The sequence below is a fragment of the Sparassis crispa genome, assembly GCF_003851025.1.
Source record: "Sparassis crispa DNA, contig_000002F, whole genome shotgun sequence".
Taxonomy (NCBI): Eukaryota; Fungi; Basidiomycota; class Agaricomycetes; order Polyporales; family Sparassidaceae; genus Sparassis; species Sparassis crispa.
Window position 1 is genome coordinate 1,983,621 of NW_020939749.1, and position 17,970 is coordinate 2,001,590.

At 51.2% G+C, this 17,970-nt stretch overlaps 4 protein-coding genes across 4 annotated transcripts; 2 read left to right on the forward strand and 2 right to left on the reverse strand.

Moving 5' to 3' along the window:
* Positions 1–140: 140 nt before the first annotated feature.
* Positions 141–2,721, reverse strand: SCP_0306670 (Multifunctional tryptophan biosynthesis protein; the record flags this gene model as incomplete). Its single annotated transcript, XM_027756056.1, has 2 exons — positions 141–2,226; positions 2,405–2,721. The coding sequence occupies 2 exons, from the start codon at positions 2,719–2,721 to the stop codon at positions 141–143; spliced, it is 2,403 nt and encodes an 800-aa protein (XP_027611857.1).
* Positions 2,722–3,026: 305 nt separating this feature from the next.
* SCP_0306680 (Probable lipase) lies at positions 3,027–4,475 on the forward strand (the record flags this gene model as incomplete). Its single annotated transcript, XM_027756057.1, has 1 exon — positions 3,027–4,475. The coding sequence occupies one exon, from the start codon at positions 3,027–3,029 to the stop codon at positions 4,473–4,475; it is 1,449 nt and encodes a 482-aa protein (XP_027611858.1).
* Positions 4,476–5,294: 819 nt separating this feature from the next.
* SCP_0306690 (predicted protein) lies at positions 5,295–8,598 on the reverse strand (the record flags this gene model as incomplete). The annotated part of the gene is made up of 14 exons (XM_027756058.1): positions 5,295–6,499; positions 6,560–6,999; positions 7,066–7,133; positions 7,182–7,246; positions 7,300–7,426; positions 7,479–7,560; positions 7,614–7,678; positions 7,730–7,828; positions 7,902–8,027; positions 8,084–8,151; positions 8,212–8,227; positions 8,285–8,374; positions 8,428–8,435; positions 8,508–8,598. 14 exons carry the CDS (start codon positions 8,596–8,598, stop codon positions 5,295–5,297), a joined length of 2,550 nt encoding a protein of 849 aa, XP_027611859.1.
* A 436-nt stretch (positions 8,599–9,034) lies between these two features.
* Positions 9,035–11,985, forward strand: SCP_0306700 (Ochratoxin halogenase; the record flags this gene model as incomplete). The annotated part of the gene is made up of 11 exons (XM_027756059.1): positions 9,035–9,058; positions 9,113–9,222; positions 9,337–9,433; positions 9,776–9,818; positions 9,954–10,117; positions 10,175–10,323; positions 10,384–10,511; positions 10,624–10,995; positions 11,051–11,204; positions 11,298–11,410; positions 11,516–11,985. 11 exons carry the CDS (start codon positions 9,035–9,037, stop codon positions 11,983–11,985), a joined length of 1,824 nt encoding a protein of 607 aa, XP_027611860.1.
* Positions 11,986–17,970: the final 5,985 nt, after the last annotated feature.

The following is a 17,970-nucleotide window of genomic DNA, read 5'->3' on the forward strand; positions in this document are numbered from 1 at the left end:
GCGGCAATTAATGGGCGGCTCACTAGAGCGCAAACTGTTCTAAGTCCAACCGCGGGTGTAGGCACAAGAATATTTGTACCTCGAGACCAGTACATTGGTAGTGTGGAAACATTCAATACAATACAATGCGCAGCGAAGACCTATAAGCCCTTTGCAGCCAGCACAAAGGCTCGCACCTTCGTTAGATCCTTCCCCCTACCTCCATCCACCTCCACCCCACTGCTAACATCTACTGCCCAGGGCTTTATGACCTCCACGGCTTCCCGCACGTTCTCCGGTGTCAGGCCGCCTGCAAGAATAATCGGCATGAATCCGATCGGCATCGTCTTGTGAACTTCTACATTTCCGTCCTCGCCCCCCTGTTGTACGATTGGTCCGGAGACTTCTCCTTTTCTCACGACATCACGCGCAATAGTCCAATCCACGCTCTGTCCTGATCCTCCGCTGAGCCCATCGGTGCTACCTGCTTTGACAGCGTCCAGCAGCACGAACTCGCTGAGGCCCGGGGTTGTCAGCCCAGCGAGATCCCTGCCTTGCACGTCGACGTGGAACACGCGGATGGTGGGCACAGGTATATGGCGCGCAAACTCGGGAGGCTCCGAGCCATGCAACTGCACCATGTCAAGACCGGCATAAGCAATCGCGGCGACGATCTCCGTCAGAGGCTGGTTCTGGAAGACGCCCACGAGGAGGGGGCGAGCAGGTGAGTCTGGTGAGGACAACACACTGCCGAGGCGCGCTGCATTTGCGGCGAACCAAGGGCGGTTCGTTTGATCATTCACAGTAGCGTTTCGTGAGGTGTTCGGTGCAGGTCGTGACAGGCGTGCGGCGTGGATGGCAGCAGAGATCTTCTGCGCCTGGGCAAGAGATACATATCGCTTGCTGGTAGGCACAAACATCAGGCCCAGCATGTCAGCCCCAGCGTCCATCGCACCCAAAGCTTCCACTACGCTCTGGATTCCACAAATTTTGACCAATGGTGGAGGAGCCTTGTCTATGGCAATGAGTTCATGCGCAGGCTCAGGCCAATCCAAGAGTTGTCGGATAAATTTGCTGGTATCCGCCGCGCGCATCAGCGCCTCACCCACCAGCACCGCACCAACACCCTGATCCTGGTACGCCTTCACGTCGTGGGCATCCTTGATTCCGCTCAGCGCACAGAGCACGATGTCGCGCTCACGCACCATGTCAGCAAGTCTGCTAGTGGTGTTCATATCCACCTCGAAGCTGTGCAAATTCCTGTTGTTCACCCCGATCACGCGCGCACCCAGCTCAATCGCCCTCTCCATCTCGCTCGCGTTGTTCACCTCAACCAGTGGCTCTATCCCAAGCGATTGCGCGTACGCGTAGAGGGCAGTGAGACGGGGAGTAGGGAGCATGGCGACAATGAGCAGGACACTGTCCGCGCCGTGGAGACGTGCCTCTGCGATTTGATATTCGTCGAAGATGAAGTCCTTGCGGAGCACGGCAGGACGGTAGGAGAGTGTGTCGATGGCCTGGCGGGCGAGTCGCATGTCGAGAAGCGTGCCCTTGAACCACGTCGGCTCGGTGAGGACTGAGATGACGGACGCGCCAGCCAGCGCATAGGTCAGTGCTTGCTCAGCGGAGTTGGCAGCCATCGCTATTGGTCCTTTGGATGGGCTGGCACGCTTGATCTCCGCCATGAGGGCCGGCTTTCGAGCAGCATCCCTAAGACGAGAAAGGAAAGAGACGGATGGCGGTGCGAGATTCATGGCGAGGAATGTACCTAGATCCTCTGGCGTCGTCCCTGGCGTCTTCTTGGCAAGTTCGACATCTTTCATCCGCTGTGCGTAGATTCTTTCTAGGATGGTCGGCACTTTATCAGCGGGCTTTGCTGCTCCGTCCACGGGATCTACGGAGAACGGCGGGAGGTCGCGATCTAGGACATGAAACGTAGGATTCTCCTGCCATTTGCCACCACGGAGGGAGAGGAAATTCTTCACGAGCGTATCACCTGATTCGGATAAGATGCTCTCTGGGTGATATTGCACAGCCTCGAGGGTGTAAAGGCGATGCCGCACGCCCATGATAATGCCGCTCTCCTGCGTGGTGGCGGTGACGGCGAGGACGGGAGGAAGGGTAGCCATGCCAGCACCGAGAGAGTGATACCGAGTGGATTTAATCCCTTGTGGTATGCCCGTGAAGCAACCGCGCCCGTCGTGCCGAATATGACTCACTTTGCCATGCTTGATCTCACCGACGGAACTGGAAGAAGGTAAGTACTGAGTGGTGCAAGAGGCTACATGAAGGAGAAGGGACGCGAGCCATCGAAGTTGATACAACGCTCAGCTACCCGAGAGAAGTGAACGCGATCACGAAGGATGACGAATGAGACACCAAACCCAGGAGAAGATCGAAAGATATGAAAATAACATCAACTCACGAAATCTTTCCGCCAAAGACATCCACGAGACATTGTAGACCCATGCATACACCGAGGACAGGGACCTTGCCAGTAAAATAGTGTATGGCATCGCGGGATATGCCCGAGTCCGTAGCAGGATGGCCGGGGCCAGGGGAAATAATCAAGAACTTGATCTTGAGAGCAGGTAGCTGGTCCTTCGCGATAGCATCGTTCCGAACGACGGTGACATCTGCGCCAAGGAGGGACAAGGATTGGTATAGGTTCCAGGTGAAGGAGTCAAAGTTGTCGATGAGCAGAACGTCTATCTGACGGTCGAGTTCGGGTGGAAGAGCCATGGTCGTCTGTAGCAAGAGTGGTATCCTCACGAGCTGAGGCTTTGAGCGTATGGGATATGCAGGTCATGGTCCTTGATCATCTGCGTGCACTCCGCCGCATCAAATTCAATAGTTGGACGGTGAGCAAAAAAAGCTTATTTTTGTTCATTTCTCATGTGCATTTGTATGTGCGTTTGCATATGAAACGCGTTTGCAGGACGAGCCTGCGACGAGCCTTACAGTGGGACTGCCGCGGCAGTAGCCACCGACTCCTTGTAGACCGCCCTAGCCACGTGACCCTTCCTTTGCTCCTTCAAGTTGCCGCCATGGCGTACTTTCCAGTCATAGGTCGTCTCACTGGCCCCGAGTACGCTGCTATCCTCGTCGGCTCCCTTCTTGTTGCTCTCGAAACTCTTCTCACCTTCATCATCTCCTTTCTCCCCAAGCCCGTCATCCAGTGGTTTTACGACCGCTCGCGCCCTGTCTTCCACTTCTTCGTCGGTCCACCGCTCCCCAAGTCTGACAAACAGCGCTTCACTGACCGCATCCGCCGCGCCCAAGACTTCTCTGGCCTCTGCGAGATTTTTGGTTACACATTCGAGGAACACGTCGTGCACACCAAGGATGGATATCTCCTCGGTCTCCACCGTCTGCCCTTCAGGAAGGGTGAGCAGAGGCGCGGTCGGGGCTCTTCCACCGGCAAGCCTGTCGTGTACCTCCACCACGGCCTGCTCATGAACTCCGAGGTCTGGCTCTGTCTCACTTCCGCAGAGCGCTCCATCGCCTTCACCCTCGTCGAGCTCGGCTTTGACGTCTGGCTCGGCAACAACCGCGGGAACAAGTACTCCAAGAAGTCCATCCACCACAACCCCAACTCTGCCCGCTTCTGGAACTACAGCATAGACGATTTTGCCTGGCACGACATACCCGACTCCATCGAGTATATCCTCGACGTGACCAAGGAGGCGAGCCTCAGTTACGTCGGCTTCAGCCAGGGCACCGCCCAAGCCTTCGCCGCGTTGAGCATCCACCCCCAGCTTAACGAGAAGATCAACGTGTTCATCGCGCTCGCCCCCGCCATGAGTCCCGCAGGACTGTCCGCACCCATGGTCGACGTCCTCATGAAAGCGAGCCCCACGCTGCTCTTCCTCATCTTCGGCCGCAAGTCCATCCTCTCCTCCGTCCCTGCCTGGCAGTCCCTCCTGTACCCGCCCGTATTTTGCGCGATCATCACAATCTCGCTGCGCTTCCTGTTTGGCTGGCGCAGCGAGAACATCTCGCCGGAGCAGAAGCTCGCCGCGTTCTCCCACCTGTACTCCTTCGCGTCGGTCAAGTCCGTCGTGCACTGGTTCCAGATCATGCGCAACGGCAAGTTCCAGATGTATGATGATGACGTTCAGCGCGTAGTACTCATTCGCTCGACCGCCGCGCGCCCTTCTGGTGTCACCTCGTACGCCCCTGCGCGCTTCCCCACGCGGAACATCGTCACCCCCATCTTCCTCCTTTACGGCGACCGCGACTCGCTCGTCGACATTGGCACGATGCTGCACGAGTTGCCGAGACACACGACCTCGAGGTGCTTGCACGGCTATGAGCACCTTGACGTCTTATGGGGCAGAGATATCGACAAGGACGTGATCCCTCACGTAGTCGAAGCTCTGCGCGCCTACTGCGTTGCGCCAGAGCGGGTGCTGAGTGAGGGAAAGCTGAACGGATATTTGGAGGTTCCGGACACGTCGGATACCGTGTCTGTAAGCTCGGGGTACGAGAGCTAGCGCGTTGTTTAACGCTCTTCCTCTTTTCCTTGCATGCATGTTTCTTGTTATCGCTCTCAGCACAGACATTCTGTCAACAACACGTCCAGTCATGTAGATAGTACGCTTTCGTTCCCTGTTTTGCGGTGTGCAGTCGTATGCCATTTTCCGTCGATGCCGTATGTTACCGTCCCCAAGTCCGGATCCGAGGAATAATGCGTCAATTACAAACGAATACAGAAAGTGTCTAGACGTGCTGAATTCTCGGGCCCGTCAGCTAGCGGTGTCACTCTGATACGTCCGGACATTTTCGCAGTGGTCCTCCTGGGCGTCGGCTTTGAACGGATGCACGTCATCTGTCTGTCAAGCCGGCGACCTTGTTGAAGCTTGAAGGCGAAGGCTGGGCCAGTGTGGGAGTAGTCCTTGCCGTTCGCCTGGTCGTTATTGTACTTGATCGCTGGCAGGAGTAGAGGGCGATGGTGTAGTCGGGAAGGCTCTGGCGGGAGGGGGATGGAGCCTCGAGAGGGGTCCGGGTGTTAGTCGTCGGTGGCGGAGGTCAGACGGACCTCAAATGGGACGGGAGGACGGTAGACGACACTTGCCTTTTCTGTCGTCCATCGGACGCATCTTCTCTCGATCACTCCCAGCCCTGACGTTGTATACACATTTATGCTCGCGAATAAACAAGGTCATGCAATAATCATAAGCGTTCGTGGTAGAAAGTCATCAAGGGTCGTGGTTACATCGTCACAAGTCGCCAGAGTTCAGAGGAAAAAAGGTGATTAGAAAAGAGTAGATCGGAGACGCATCTCAGATCGACAGCCCCGCGAGATCTGCCCTTCATCGTCTGCTACCGTCCCGATGGATCCGGCAAGGCGATGCACTGTTAGGCGCGTAGCTCTGTCGCCTCACGTTGTATGTCGACCTTCGGAGCCCTCGCGAACCAACTGGCGGGTCCTCGGACGCGGTCATGGATCCACGCACCTGTAGAGGACGCACTAGCGGTGAATAAGACGAAGGTGTCGGAGCCAGTTGGACAGCCGACGACGCTGGCTCAACTTGAGAAAGAGCAGTCGCTTCCTCACGATCGGTGATAGGGGCAAGGCGTGCGGGCAGAACAATCCTATCCCTACTTGGCGTGTAGCGGTTCGCAATAAACGGGGTGCTGCGTCTGCCGCCGTACGAATATCTGCGGTCACTTAGTACGGGAGCACGCATGGTAGCACTGCCTCTGCCGGAGGACTTGGACTGCGCGGGTCGGGCCAATGGCACACCTGGTCGTACACTCGGATCCGTCGATGCTGGTGAAGGGATCGGCAGTGCTGCTGGATATGTCCCGACCTCGGGACGAACGCGATGGGGCGACTGCACAAACACCGGCGTCTTCAGTTGCTGCACGCTCTCCGGGACCACTTCCGGCTCCCCGGGCAGCCGCACCCGCGTCCGGTGCGATTCTGACGACGTCCGTCCGACGCTCACCACCTCCGCGGACGTCGACGAGTACGCCACGTCCGGAAACGCCCGTCCCAAGAAGCTGTCCGACTGGTTGCTATCCGTGAGCGCCGGGGACGACGGGACGTTACTAGACACAACGCTCGAGCGGTTCTGCAGCGATGTCAGTGTCGCCTGCCGGTCAGCAGGCGGATGTGGTGGCGGATCACGCTCGGGGGAGACGAATGCAGACAACAGTGCTTCGGGCTCCTGCGGCGCAAGTGGAACATCCTTGTCTCGAAGACCCTTCTTCTTCTGACTATCCCTATACGTCCGTATCACGGATGGTGGCGGTTGATCCTCGTAGTCATGCTCCCCAACGTTGTGTTGCAATAACCTCGTCTGATCTTGGCCAGTTGGGTCTTCGCGACCTCGAGGCTCAGAGGCGCGATTGTACGTCTGCTCCTGTTCGAGCTCCCAGTGCATCTCAGACCCCGATATTCGCGCATATATGTCTCGCCACCATGAATACTCTCGGCGCCAATGGCCGGCGGCAGGGGCTCCGCTCTCCTCGACTTCTCCGAGGCGATCATATCTCGGAGCGTTCATGCGATCTGGTTTAGAAAATCATCAAAACCGAGAGGTCGCTACTCACGGGGGGAGAATCGACGTACCCGCCTTACTGTATCCCGTCTTCGACAGTCCCTTCTTTATCTGCTCAGCAAGGGGGTCGCTCTTTTCTCTGTGCCACCTGTCTCGGGCCTCCCACGGAGGGGTCTGCCCGTCCGCAGCATGGAGCCACTGCCACTCCGCATCGACGTGCACGGTCTCCTCCATCGCGACGACGATGGGATTCTTCCCCGCCTGGTCGGCGCGACGGATGTCATAACGCGACTTCCCGAAGACGCCTTCGAGGACGGCCTCCCGCCGCGCCTGCACATCCGTCTCGTGCCCGCGAAACCGGTGGGCCATGTACACGGCACCCGCCCAGAGCTCCCGCAACGTCTCCTTGAAGTTGAGCACCTGCACGAGCGAGCGCCAGCGTGGAGTACGCTCGGGTGCGGTGCGGTAGGGCTTGTAGGTGAAGGCGCGGATGTGGAGGAACGCGAAGAGCCTTGAATGTCTCCAGGAGAGGAGAGTCGTTAGTCTGGTCTCGCGCCGGACGGCGCATGTTACGTACATCATCTCGAATGTCTCCGTGACTGCGCCAACGCCGGTGGCGATGTTGTCGGCGGTCATGTATTGTGTCTGTATTAACTGTAAACCAGAGAATGGGTCGCAGGAGACAGAGCTTACGTCTTTGATGACGCCAAACACCTCGAGGCTGGAGATAAACGTCTCTTGCCAGAAGGTAAGGAAGACTGGACGTTGCATTCTATCACGACATGAACGTGAGACGCTGACGGAGACATACCGACTGCCTTGATCGCGAACAGCTTCAAGAGCGGCTTGTGAGGCGCCAAGTACTCCGAGATCGGGAGGTAAAGCTGAATCAAACAATACATGGCCACAGATACGGAGATTGACACGACTACAGTGATCTGCGAAGTGCATTCGACTCGTGTCGGCTAGCAGCGTAAGCAGACTACTAACATATATGTGTCCCCAGCCGGGACTCCACGAGTCACCACAGTACAAGCCCACATAATTGAGCACCACCGCAACAAGAGTCGTCCTGACAGAAATAATGGGAACAAGGTGTCAAGTAGCAGGGGTGTGCATACTCACACTGGTCTGATCACACAATATTGGAGGACACCCCATTTCATGAGTTGGAAGAAATACAGGCCGTCCTGTGGGCAACATATGTTTGACTCTAGTTTCATGCTCGCGATCGGACTTACCTCTGGCTTCCAGCGGACGAAGGAAAGCGGGAAGACCCATTTTCTTGGCTTCGTTCCCCTCCTGCATGCTTCCCGATCATTCTGACAGGAAAGACCCACCTACAGGATCGTATTCAATAAAGTAGCAGGAGCAGAGAGACGACGAATGCAATCGGCAGCCGTCAAACCTTACCCTGCGAAAGATCTCCTTCTGTTCGGGTACATGAGGAGAGAGGTACGTCAGGAGGAGATAGAAGAATGCGGTGAGCACTGTCGACTCGTAGCAGTCGCGGATGAGAAGGAGGGCGGTGGAGTGGTTCTGCACACGCAGAGAAATTCAAAAATGTGAATGATCGAAGAGTGCACAGACCTTACCCAGTATAAGTAGGAGGCAAAGCTTACTACGGCATAAATAGGGACCATGAACAGAATCCGGACGATGTCTACGGGGCCTGAAAATGAATTTTCCACAAGTAAACGAACACGCGAGGCAATGGACGTACACCGCTGCTCGCGCTTCTACGCGGAGATGTATACAGAATGAGATACAGCTGTGCGGTCCGGAGAATTACATACATTTGTGTACCATACCAAGTGCCTGTCAATGAGCCAAAAGGACACGACGATAGCTACGAAGGTGAAGGATCCGGAGATGATCCATCCAATCTGGATTAGCAGCGGGGTGAATCTGTGAAGGGGATGAATAGTCAGCTACGTACGTGGTGTGCTAGATGCAGCCGAAGAGACGAGCGCAGTTCAGTAGGTATGGACGGGCAAGTGAGCGGGACGTGGGAGGCACCTTGCAGTATCACACTCCCGTTTTGGATCAAAGGCGGTTCGGCGGCTAGGGCAGTCTTTGCAAAGCACCGTCCATTCTGGACGTCGGCCATACAGTGGTTATGCCGGGCTGTCAGACACTACCAAGGCCGTCAGCCACCACCAAGGGTTTCCGATCACGTCCACGAGCGAAAGAATGTAGCCAGACGGTAGAGGGCGGCGAATCCGGGTCACTACTAGTGGTGGCAAACGAGGTGAAATCAAAGGGAGCGCTACATCATGGGGACTGTGAGGCCTAGGGTGGCGGCAAGGATGAGATTGCCCGATTGGGAAGTGGTGGTGGAAAGATCCTGGTTCCCTTCCCGCTGAGTACTTGCAGTCCCGATGGAATTCTGCCAGACGCTGTCTGGCAGGGCGAGTCTTCAAATCGAAGTCTTTATAATGCTCTGTTTGACTCTCGCGAACACGTTCCGCGTCTCTCCCCCCTCTCCCCTCCTCCTTCTCCCCCGCCATCTGCTTGCCCCCGCCACCAACACTTTGTAACTCGCAATGCCCGTCCCAGAGCCTCCAAAGGTTTATCTTCACTCCCAAGTCGTGCACCTTTTATTACTCACCGTCTCTCGACAGCGGACGCAAATCCTCGTCATAGGTGGTGGTCCTGCAGGTAGCTATGCCGCTGCCACCCTTGCCCGCGAGGGTTTCGACGTCGTCCTCTTGGAAATGGCCAAGTTTCCTCGGTGAGCGTTCAGCGTGACCACGCCGTCCTGCACAGGTCTTCCCCTCCTGTGACCAACGACGCTGCATCGGTAGTAGAAGCCTTCGACGCGAATCGTTGACTCGTTCATTCGTAGGTATCACATTGGAGAGTCTTTGATACCCTCCGTGCGGCACTTCTTGCGCTTCATCGACGCAGAAGACAAGATTGCTGCGCATGGCTTTGTACGCAAGGTAATATATATTCCTGTTGGCGTTCTGCTCCTCAGCTCCGTTACTCGGTGGTCCAGATGTATTGTCGTTACCTCATACGTGGCATCTGGTTTCGTATCTTTCAAAACGCGTGTCTTGAGCCTTCATGGCCCTCTGGCCACCCTGGTTTTTACCCTTGACGCATTTGCACTGGATTCCCTCTCACACTGGGCCTGCACGTGCCTGCCAATCAGCGCACCGACTTCTTGCCGCTTAAATCAGCTCTCCGCAACAAATTCCCAGCATTGACTGTATCCTAGTGCTTGCTCTCCGATATGTCCGCCATCTCCTTAAGTCAGATGCTTACATTCATCTCTTGTTTAGCCGGGCTCTGCCATCAAATTCAATCAATATATGCGCGAAGGATGTAAGTTTGCTCACCTCGTCTCGACTTTTCGTCATATCTTGCCCAAGTGATATACATCACGTTCACGTTCGACTTCGCGTTCACCCTGTTCAATCTGTTACGCTGTCTCGGTGAGATGCGCTAACCAACGCTTAGATACCGACTTCGTCGCTCTAGGCGCCGATAACAATGCATGGAATGTCGTGCGCGCCGAGTTCGACCAGCTGCTGCTCCAGCATGCTGCTTCAAGTGGTGTCCGCGTATTCGAGCAAACACGCGTTGTCTCCATCGAGTTTTTGAACGCAGGCCTGGATGCCAAGGTAAGGACTCGACACTAGTCAATGGTGTAACGGGTGCACTCTGATGACTCTCTTGAGATTTCTGTGGATGCTGCAGAAGGGGTGGAGAAGCCTAGATTGGGACGGCCGACGGCGGCGCAATATGAGACAGTCCTTGGAGGCAAGGGTGAGATCGCCTTTGACTTTTTGGTAGATGCAAGTGGAAGAGCGGGGCTAATGAGCACAAAGTAAGTCTGTGTTATTGAAGTGCTTCTTTCGTATCGATTGAACTTCTTTTCGATGTAAAGATATCTCAAGAATCGCAAGTTCAACGAATCCCTTAGGAACGTGGCCGTTTGGGGTTATTGGCGAAGTACTGGCATGTATGGAGCGGGCACACCCAGAGAAAATGCGCCCTGGTTCGAAGCATTGAGTGGTGAGTATCTCAGTGTTACATCTGCGTAGCCCTCGCAGATGCCGTATTCATCTATGTCTGGTACAAACCGTTGTGTTTTTCGCGAAAACTCACTGAGGGATTCTCGCCGCAGATGAATCCGGTTGGGCGTGGTTCATTCCATTGCACAACAACACCGCTTCCGTCGGTGTCGTCATGCATCAGAAGCAGCTTGGTATTCGTTCCCGCGCATCGTCATTGGCTAGTGCCGTGCCGCAGATGACTGGTCATGCGCGCCGGCCGTCCCTGTCCTCGCAGACTTCTTCGACGCTCGCAGACCGGTACCTGTCTTTCCTTGAGCTGGCGCCGGGCGTCGTAGATCTCATTGGAGACGGTGAGCTGATGAAAGTGTGCGAAGATGGACTGAACGAAGCGGAAGTGCCTTTTGCGAGAAGCGCCAGCGACTACAGCTATTCTGCCGATACTTACGCTGGAGAAGGATGGCGGATTATTGGAGATGCGGGTGGTGAGTGCTCGGGTTTTAACGCAGCCAGCTGTCTCTCAATAACTGCATCAAATAGCTTTCATCGATCCATTCTTCTCGTCGGGTATCCATATTGGCTTGACGGGCGCGCTCACAGCGGCTGCGACCATCGCTGCCTCCATACGCGGTGATTGCACGGAGCTCCAAGCGGCGCGCTGGCACAGCAATAGGGTCGCAATATCGTACACAAGGTAGGTGACATCCAGTATCGATCGCACGTCGTCGCAGGTGCCCAATGTTCTGGTGTGGAGAGGTTCTAAATGGCTTCGATTGCGACAACACAGGTTCCTCGTCGTCGTGTTGAGCGCGTACAAGCAGATTCACTCACAATCAACAAATGTACTCGCGGACATAGGCGAAGACAACTTTGACAAAGCGTTCATGTTTCTTCGACCTGGTAGGTTTGCATTCAACTATCTCACTTCTCCGCGGCTCGCCGAGGTTTATGCCCGTAGATCGTCATACTAGTACGCGTGCTGACATCATTCGACCGTTCATGTAGTGATACAAGGAGCAGCTGAAATGGGCACTCGCCTCTCCGAGCATGAGGTCCAGCGCGCCCTGGATTTCTGTGTCCACTTGTTCGACCCTACCACACCTGAGCAGCACGAGATGGTAAGGAGGAGTCTGTATTCGTTTGATGATAGCTTGCCCGAGGACCAGTCCAGCCCTCATGAAGCATCGAACTTGGGGTTGGATACCGACGCGTGCCCTCTTGATATTCTGGACGTTCGCGCGCCGCTCCTTGACCCAGTCAAGATCGAGAAATTCGTGTCCCGCAGATTACGGTCGCATTCGCACAAGAGCGAGTCTGAGGTACGGATGGTATTGGACAAGGTGAATGCGCGTCGAATCATTCATTCGGAACATGGAGATGTGTTGAATAGCCTTGAGGAGGAGAAGGTAGATGGGTATGTGATGAGGCTGCAGAAGGGAAAGCTGGGTCTGCAGAAAGATGGACAGGTCTCTTAGCTGGTCAATGATTATGTTTCGTGTTTACCCCATGAAAAGTGATAGAACACAATTTGAGCCAGGGTCTTGCTACCGTCCGAAATGATGTGAGCTGACTGCTTTCAGCTAAGTTTAAAATGATAAACACACTTTTCGATTCCCTAAAGAATCGGTTATCTTCCGCGAGTTTACAGCCATTGCTTAATAAGCTGTTAGGGGGTTGTACCTGAACCTATTAAAGGAAATTATCGCTCACAATAGGCATCTGCTGTTTTTTTTCGGATTATTTGGGACTCTCTGCTCTGATTATTTGGAACTCCCCACTTTCTGCATGGACATCCGCTGATTAATTAAGACTCTCCGCTATTTCGTATGAATATCAGATGCTCAAATATTGTGGTATTATAAGTACTAGGTTACAAACAATCAGGGGCTTATCCTTCTCTGCTTCTTCCATTAGTCGCTCAGCATAAAACCCTCGTGTGCAGCACAAAAACCAGTAAAAACCAGTATCACAGACACTTGGGCCGAGGCGACGGAGCATCGTGAGTTGATGTGGTAACATTCTGGTATCACACTGACATATTTTAGATATCACATATTAGGGGTAGTCCGAGTGGACGATTCTGTGAGCGATTCTGGGAACGATTCTGAGTCGATTTCGATGAACTGAATCGTGTGAAAATCCCATCAATTTTGACCACCCCGTTTCATTGTGAAGGGTTGGTGCGATTCTGTGCCGATTCCAGCGAGGATTTTGCTGTACTGTACTGTACTGGAAAAAGACATACATTGTTTCTTTAAGGTGTGCCACAGCTTATCTCCCTGGGTGTTTTTAGTATGAGTATTGAACAAGGAAAGGGCAGAACTCAGAAATTTAAAGTATAGAGAATTGCATGGCAAATGAGATCACAGTCCACATATTATCACTAGGGCATGCATCTATCATGAATTCTATAAAGGCTAACTAATTGTTTCCAATGATTACATATTTTGTAGTGGCAGATACAGAGGGAGGAGAATTGAGGTGTGAGAATCGGCGATTCTGAGGTTGAAGCGCTTCCAGAGGCTATTCGACGATTCAATGTGATTCACGTCCGATTCTGATTTTGAGTCAATTCTGGGATGCAAAATCATCGTCAGAATCCGTTTTCGGAGAAACTCTGAATCGCCCCAAAACTGCCAACTTTGACTCCCCCTATTATGTTGCATGGTCTGGTGTTGTCTTGTGAGGTATTACTGGCACAGCCATGTATGTTGGCTATCACCAGGTTGGTCGCTGTGCTCGGTTGCTGTTTGCTGTTGCATCAGTCTTGTAGTTCACATATGCATATGGCAAGTTTGCAACAGTGTGGTGGCGGCGATGCGAGAAGCAACTACTTGGAGTTTTGTTGGAAAGTAGCATCCATAAATTCTGGTGGCTCCAGAATTTTGAAAGCGCCCACACCTGGACCTCATGTGTTTCCTAGCTAATTAGCTTGTCATATGTACCCGATACGACAAGCTAACTAGCAAGGAATGCTATTTTGCCTTATACTCTGAATACCACCTGGAAATGACTCTGTGTTTCCTCTAAAAATGATAGATAAGGCAGTGCTGATGAGATAAGGCTGCCCGCTACTAATAATGACACCCACGCCCCACATCTCCCTCGGCAAGCTTCACGCCTTGCTCCTGCCACTTTCCACGGCTCTCGATTACCGCACTGTCATGCATCAAAAGTGTTTGGCTTGTGAACATGTAACCACCGGTGAAGCGCTCAACGAAGAAGTCACGTGACTAAGATGAAATCCGAGAACATTGGCTGAGCGTGTCACCTGATGCTCACATTATGCTATTGGATGGAAAAAACTCGGAAGGTGCTTTCTCCCTACTTCTCCCTGCTCGCTTTATGCTATTGGATACAGAGGTCCCAAGAGTTTTGTCTTCCCTGTTTCTCCCTGCTCACTTTATACTATTGGACATGAAGGTTACAATTCCTGAGGAACGAAGAGAATTGTTCTTATAAGCGGTGGGTCTTTGGAGGTTGAGGTGAACCATGACACACTTTTCTTTTAACTGTGGGAAGATTCTGGAGGTAGAACTTAGCTACAAACATTCTAATCGCTCTTCTTGTCCAACTACAAGTTGACTATAGGTGGATGTTCAAAACAGTTATAATGAAAACCGGCGCGACTTGTATAAATAACCATCAACAGATGCATGGCTGCAGCACTTAGATTAGACTTGCTGGGAGTGGGCCACTGCTTCGCATGGCATGAACGATTCCTGAGGTCTGTCTTATATTTTGGTCGTGACAGGGATAACTGTCGCTCTACTGGTTAGCATGTAAAAGTGGGCACAGGAGCTATCAGCTGGAGTAGCAAGCTTCATTCCCTTATTGCCCAATCCATCACAGAAGCCAAGTATATTGCTGCAGTTGCAGCTGGAAAGAGAATTCTCTGGATGTGTAATCTTCTCACAGAACTGGGGTATACAGTGTAAGCCTGTATACTTTACATGGACAATCAGTCTGTGATGAGTGTCTCTAACAATCGAGAATGTTATGAGAGAATGAAGCACTTGGATCTCCACTTCTTCTGGCTTTGAGACACTGTGGAGGCTAATCAAATTGCACCGGTGTATATTCCTACTGCAGAGATGGTAGTGAACATTTTAACAAAGCCCTTGCCAGCGGCAAAGATTATCTACTGCTGTGAGATGATGGACTTGAAGATCTAATCACCAAACCCTCGGATCTTTCCGAATGTGCTGAATGACTCGGACATTCTCGGATTCATGTTTCCTCAGATTTCCTCGGATCATGTGTCTGCCACGTCATATACCATTCTCACTGCTGCGGTTCAAATTATCTCTTTGCACCATTAATCACTATGAAAACATTCACTCTCGCCCTTCTTATTACTGCAGGGGCACTCTTCCCTGCGGTCATCCTCCTTTCATTTTACTATGTTATCACACGTATCTGGCCGGCACCACCCCCACTTGACATTGAATTGGAATGCACCACCATTCCGGCATCAAATTAACCGTCCCATCACATGCTAGTTCACCCAGCTGTGCCACCTCGTGCGCACATCCGGCGACACTCTCTGCACTTCACCATTCAGCAGTTTGACGAACTGGATGATCTTGCATTACGATTCCTGAGGTACGAAGGAATCGTTCTTATACAGGATGAGCTCTAGAGGGCGCTTATCCTGTCACGATGTTTTTCCCAAACCGTGGGAATGACTTTTGACTACAACTTTTGTATGCGTGACCTAGGGTTAGGGCTGAGTTTGTAGGAATGCCACAAGGGTTAGGGTCAGGCTTCATCTACAAATGTTCTAACAGCTACTGACTGTAACTACAAGCGGACATTCAAAAAAAGTTGTATTGAAAACCGACGCGACTTGTACAAATAGCTATCAACAGATGGGTGGCTGTGGCACTTAGATTAGATAGCAGATATCAGCTGTACTTCAATATACAGTGCAACCACAGAGGCACGTGATGTATATATTAAGTGCGATGCAGGTATGCTAAATGTGGAATGCTCCTGTGGTCATGACCGTTAGCTGCAGGCAAAACCACAGGGGCACACAGATGTTTATATCGAGTGCGATGCGGGTATGTCAAATATGGTACATTCCTGTGGTCATGACTGTTAGTTGTGGGCATGATCACAGAGGCGCGTGAAAGAAGGTGTCCTTGCAGTGCGGATACCTATCTGGAGTGCAATGTCTAAACAGTTGGAAATGTTTCATGTGGCACACACCTGGAGTTGTGTCCCTTGGTTGCAGTTGTGACCACAGGCATGTGGAGTTGTGTCCCTTGGTTGCAGTTGTGACCACAGGCATGTGAAAATGTGCGTATTGCCTGTGGGGACCCGTATTATAGCGGTCGGTGTGATTGCAATTCAGGAGGGCTCGTGATAACATGCAATCTGTCTCTGATTTCTGTAAGTGATGACGCTAATATCTTGCCATTTCATGGCACGTCTCTTTCTGTGAGGGTGTATGCTAGTACCCTGCCAATACATGGTGCATCTCTTTCTGTGAGGGTGGACGCCAGTACCCTGCCATTACATGGCAGGTATCTTTTCGTGAGGGTGGACACCAGTACCCTGCTGTTAAATGGCACATCTCTTTTTGTGAGAGTGGATGCCTACCCTGCCATTACATGGCATGTCTCTTTTCGTGAGGGTGGACGCCAGTACCCTACCACTACGTGGCACATCTCTTTTTGCAATGGTGACAGTACCATATTATTACATAGCACATCACTTTCAATGGTGGACATTAGTACCGAGGTGGTAGGAGATAGTATAAAACCATCTGCAGAAGTAAGCACTGATAACGAGTCATTAGACAATACTACATTACCTGCTGTATCAATCCATGGATGCTGTAGATAGCAAGCTGGACATATGTAGACAGCAATGGCAATCAGCCAAAGAAGAGACAACATATTGGAGTGTGCTTAATGCAATGGTCAGAGTTGAGTTAACGATGGTGGTTTTGTAGCAAGAAGCTGAGGCTGCAGAACGGGCAGAATTTTTGAATTCAGCACTCTGAGTTAGGTCTAGCTAGAGTCAGACTACAAATTTTGTACTCTCTGGTGTTAATGAACTACATCGTGACTAGAATGGGGGTTTCAAAGTGGTTGTAGTGAAAACCAATGCGACTCACACAAATAAAGCTCAATAGAAGTGGTACAGCAGCCACAGGAGGCTGATGCATTATAGTTAGGGAAGTGAAGGAAGCACATAGTAATTCTAAGATGTAGAAATGAGTATTATTAAAATCTATGCATAAAATAGTGCAGAATACTCTCTTAAACCAAGGAAGTCTGAGTAAAACTGGCTGAGATACCTCAGTTTTGGATTAGAATGCTCAGCCTAAAGTGTAGAAAAATCGTAAAAATGCCAGTTAAATTGTAGAATCACCCTATAAGGCACATAAACATGCTATATAGGGCGCCTTATTTATTACATACAGTGTACATTTGTTTTTCCTGGAAGAAACAAGCAGAAGTGAGAGAAAACTGAGAAAATGGATTGTAGCACTGCAGGAAGTAATGCTGATGTTTTGAAAGTAACACCATCAGATTCAGCATAAAAATCCGGTCAGAATGCCTACCGGGTGTATCAAAATCCGAGTAGAATTGAGTGAGCTACAAACCATGCAAGTTTGGCTAGAAGTGTGGGAACCAGTTGCTAGAGACTTGCCTAAATTGGTTAAGGTTTGAGCGGACAACGAAAAAAGTGTCGATGTGATCCAAAAAATCGAGCGCATCGACACTTTTTTCGTTCTCAGCGCTCTGGTGGCTGAATAATTACTAAATGCAGCAAAATGTTCAAAGTCAGCAGTTCTGTTTCTGGACTAAAGAGCCGTTCACCAGGTATACCCGGGACCACTATAAAGCTTGGCTTCCAGGTTATTAGCTTCATTAGTAGCTGTTGATAACAATCTCTTGTATACATTTTTTGTAGCGATTCTTGTAGGCACATTAGTAACAGTTTCTAGCATCATTTTTTGTAGTGATTCTTATAGGCACATTTGTAACAGCCTCTAGTGTCATTTTTGTAGTGATTCTAATAGGCACATTTGTAACAGTTTCTAGGGTCATTTTTTGTAGTGATTCTTATAAACACGTTTGTAACACTTTCTAGTGTCATTTTTTGTAGTGATTCTTATACACACATTTGTAACAGTTTCTAGTATCATTTTTTGTAGTGATTCTTATAGGCACATTTGTAACAGTTTCTAGTGTCATTTTTTGTAATGATTCTTATAGGCATATTTGTAACAGTTTCTAGTGTCATTTTTTGTAGTGATTCTTATGTATTAAGAGTCAGTAGATGAATTTGTAAACCACTGTAAGGCTCTTTAATCCTTGTAAAATGAATATTAATAACTTTTTAGTCATGTTTTTATATAGATTTAATAAAATGACATAGTAATATCATTTTGAAGTCCTAGCTACTTTTTAGTAATGTTTTTATATTTTTTTTGGAAAACA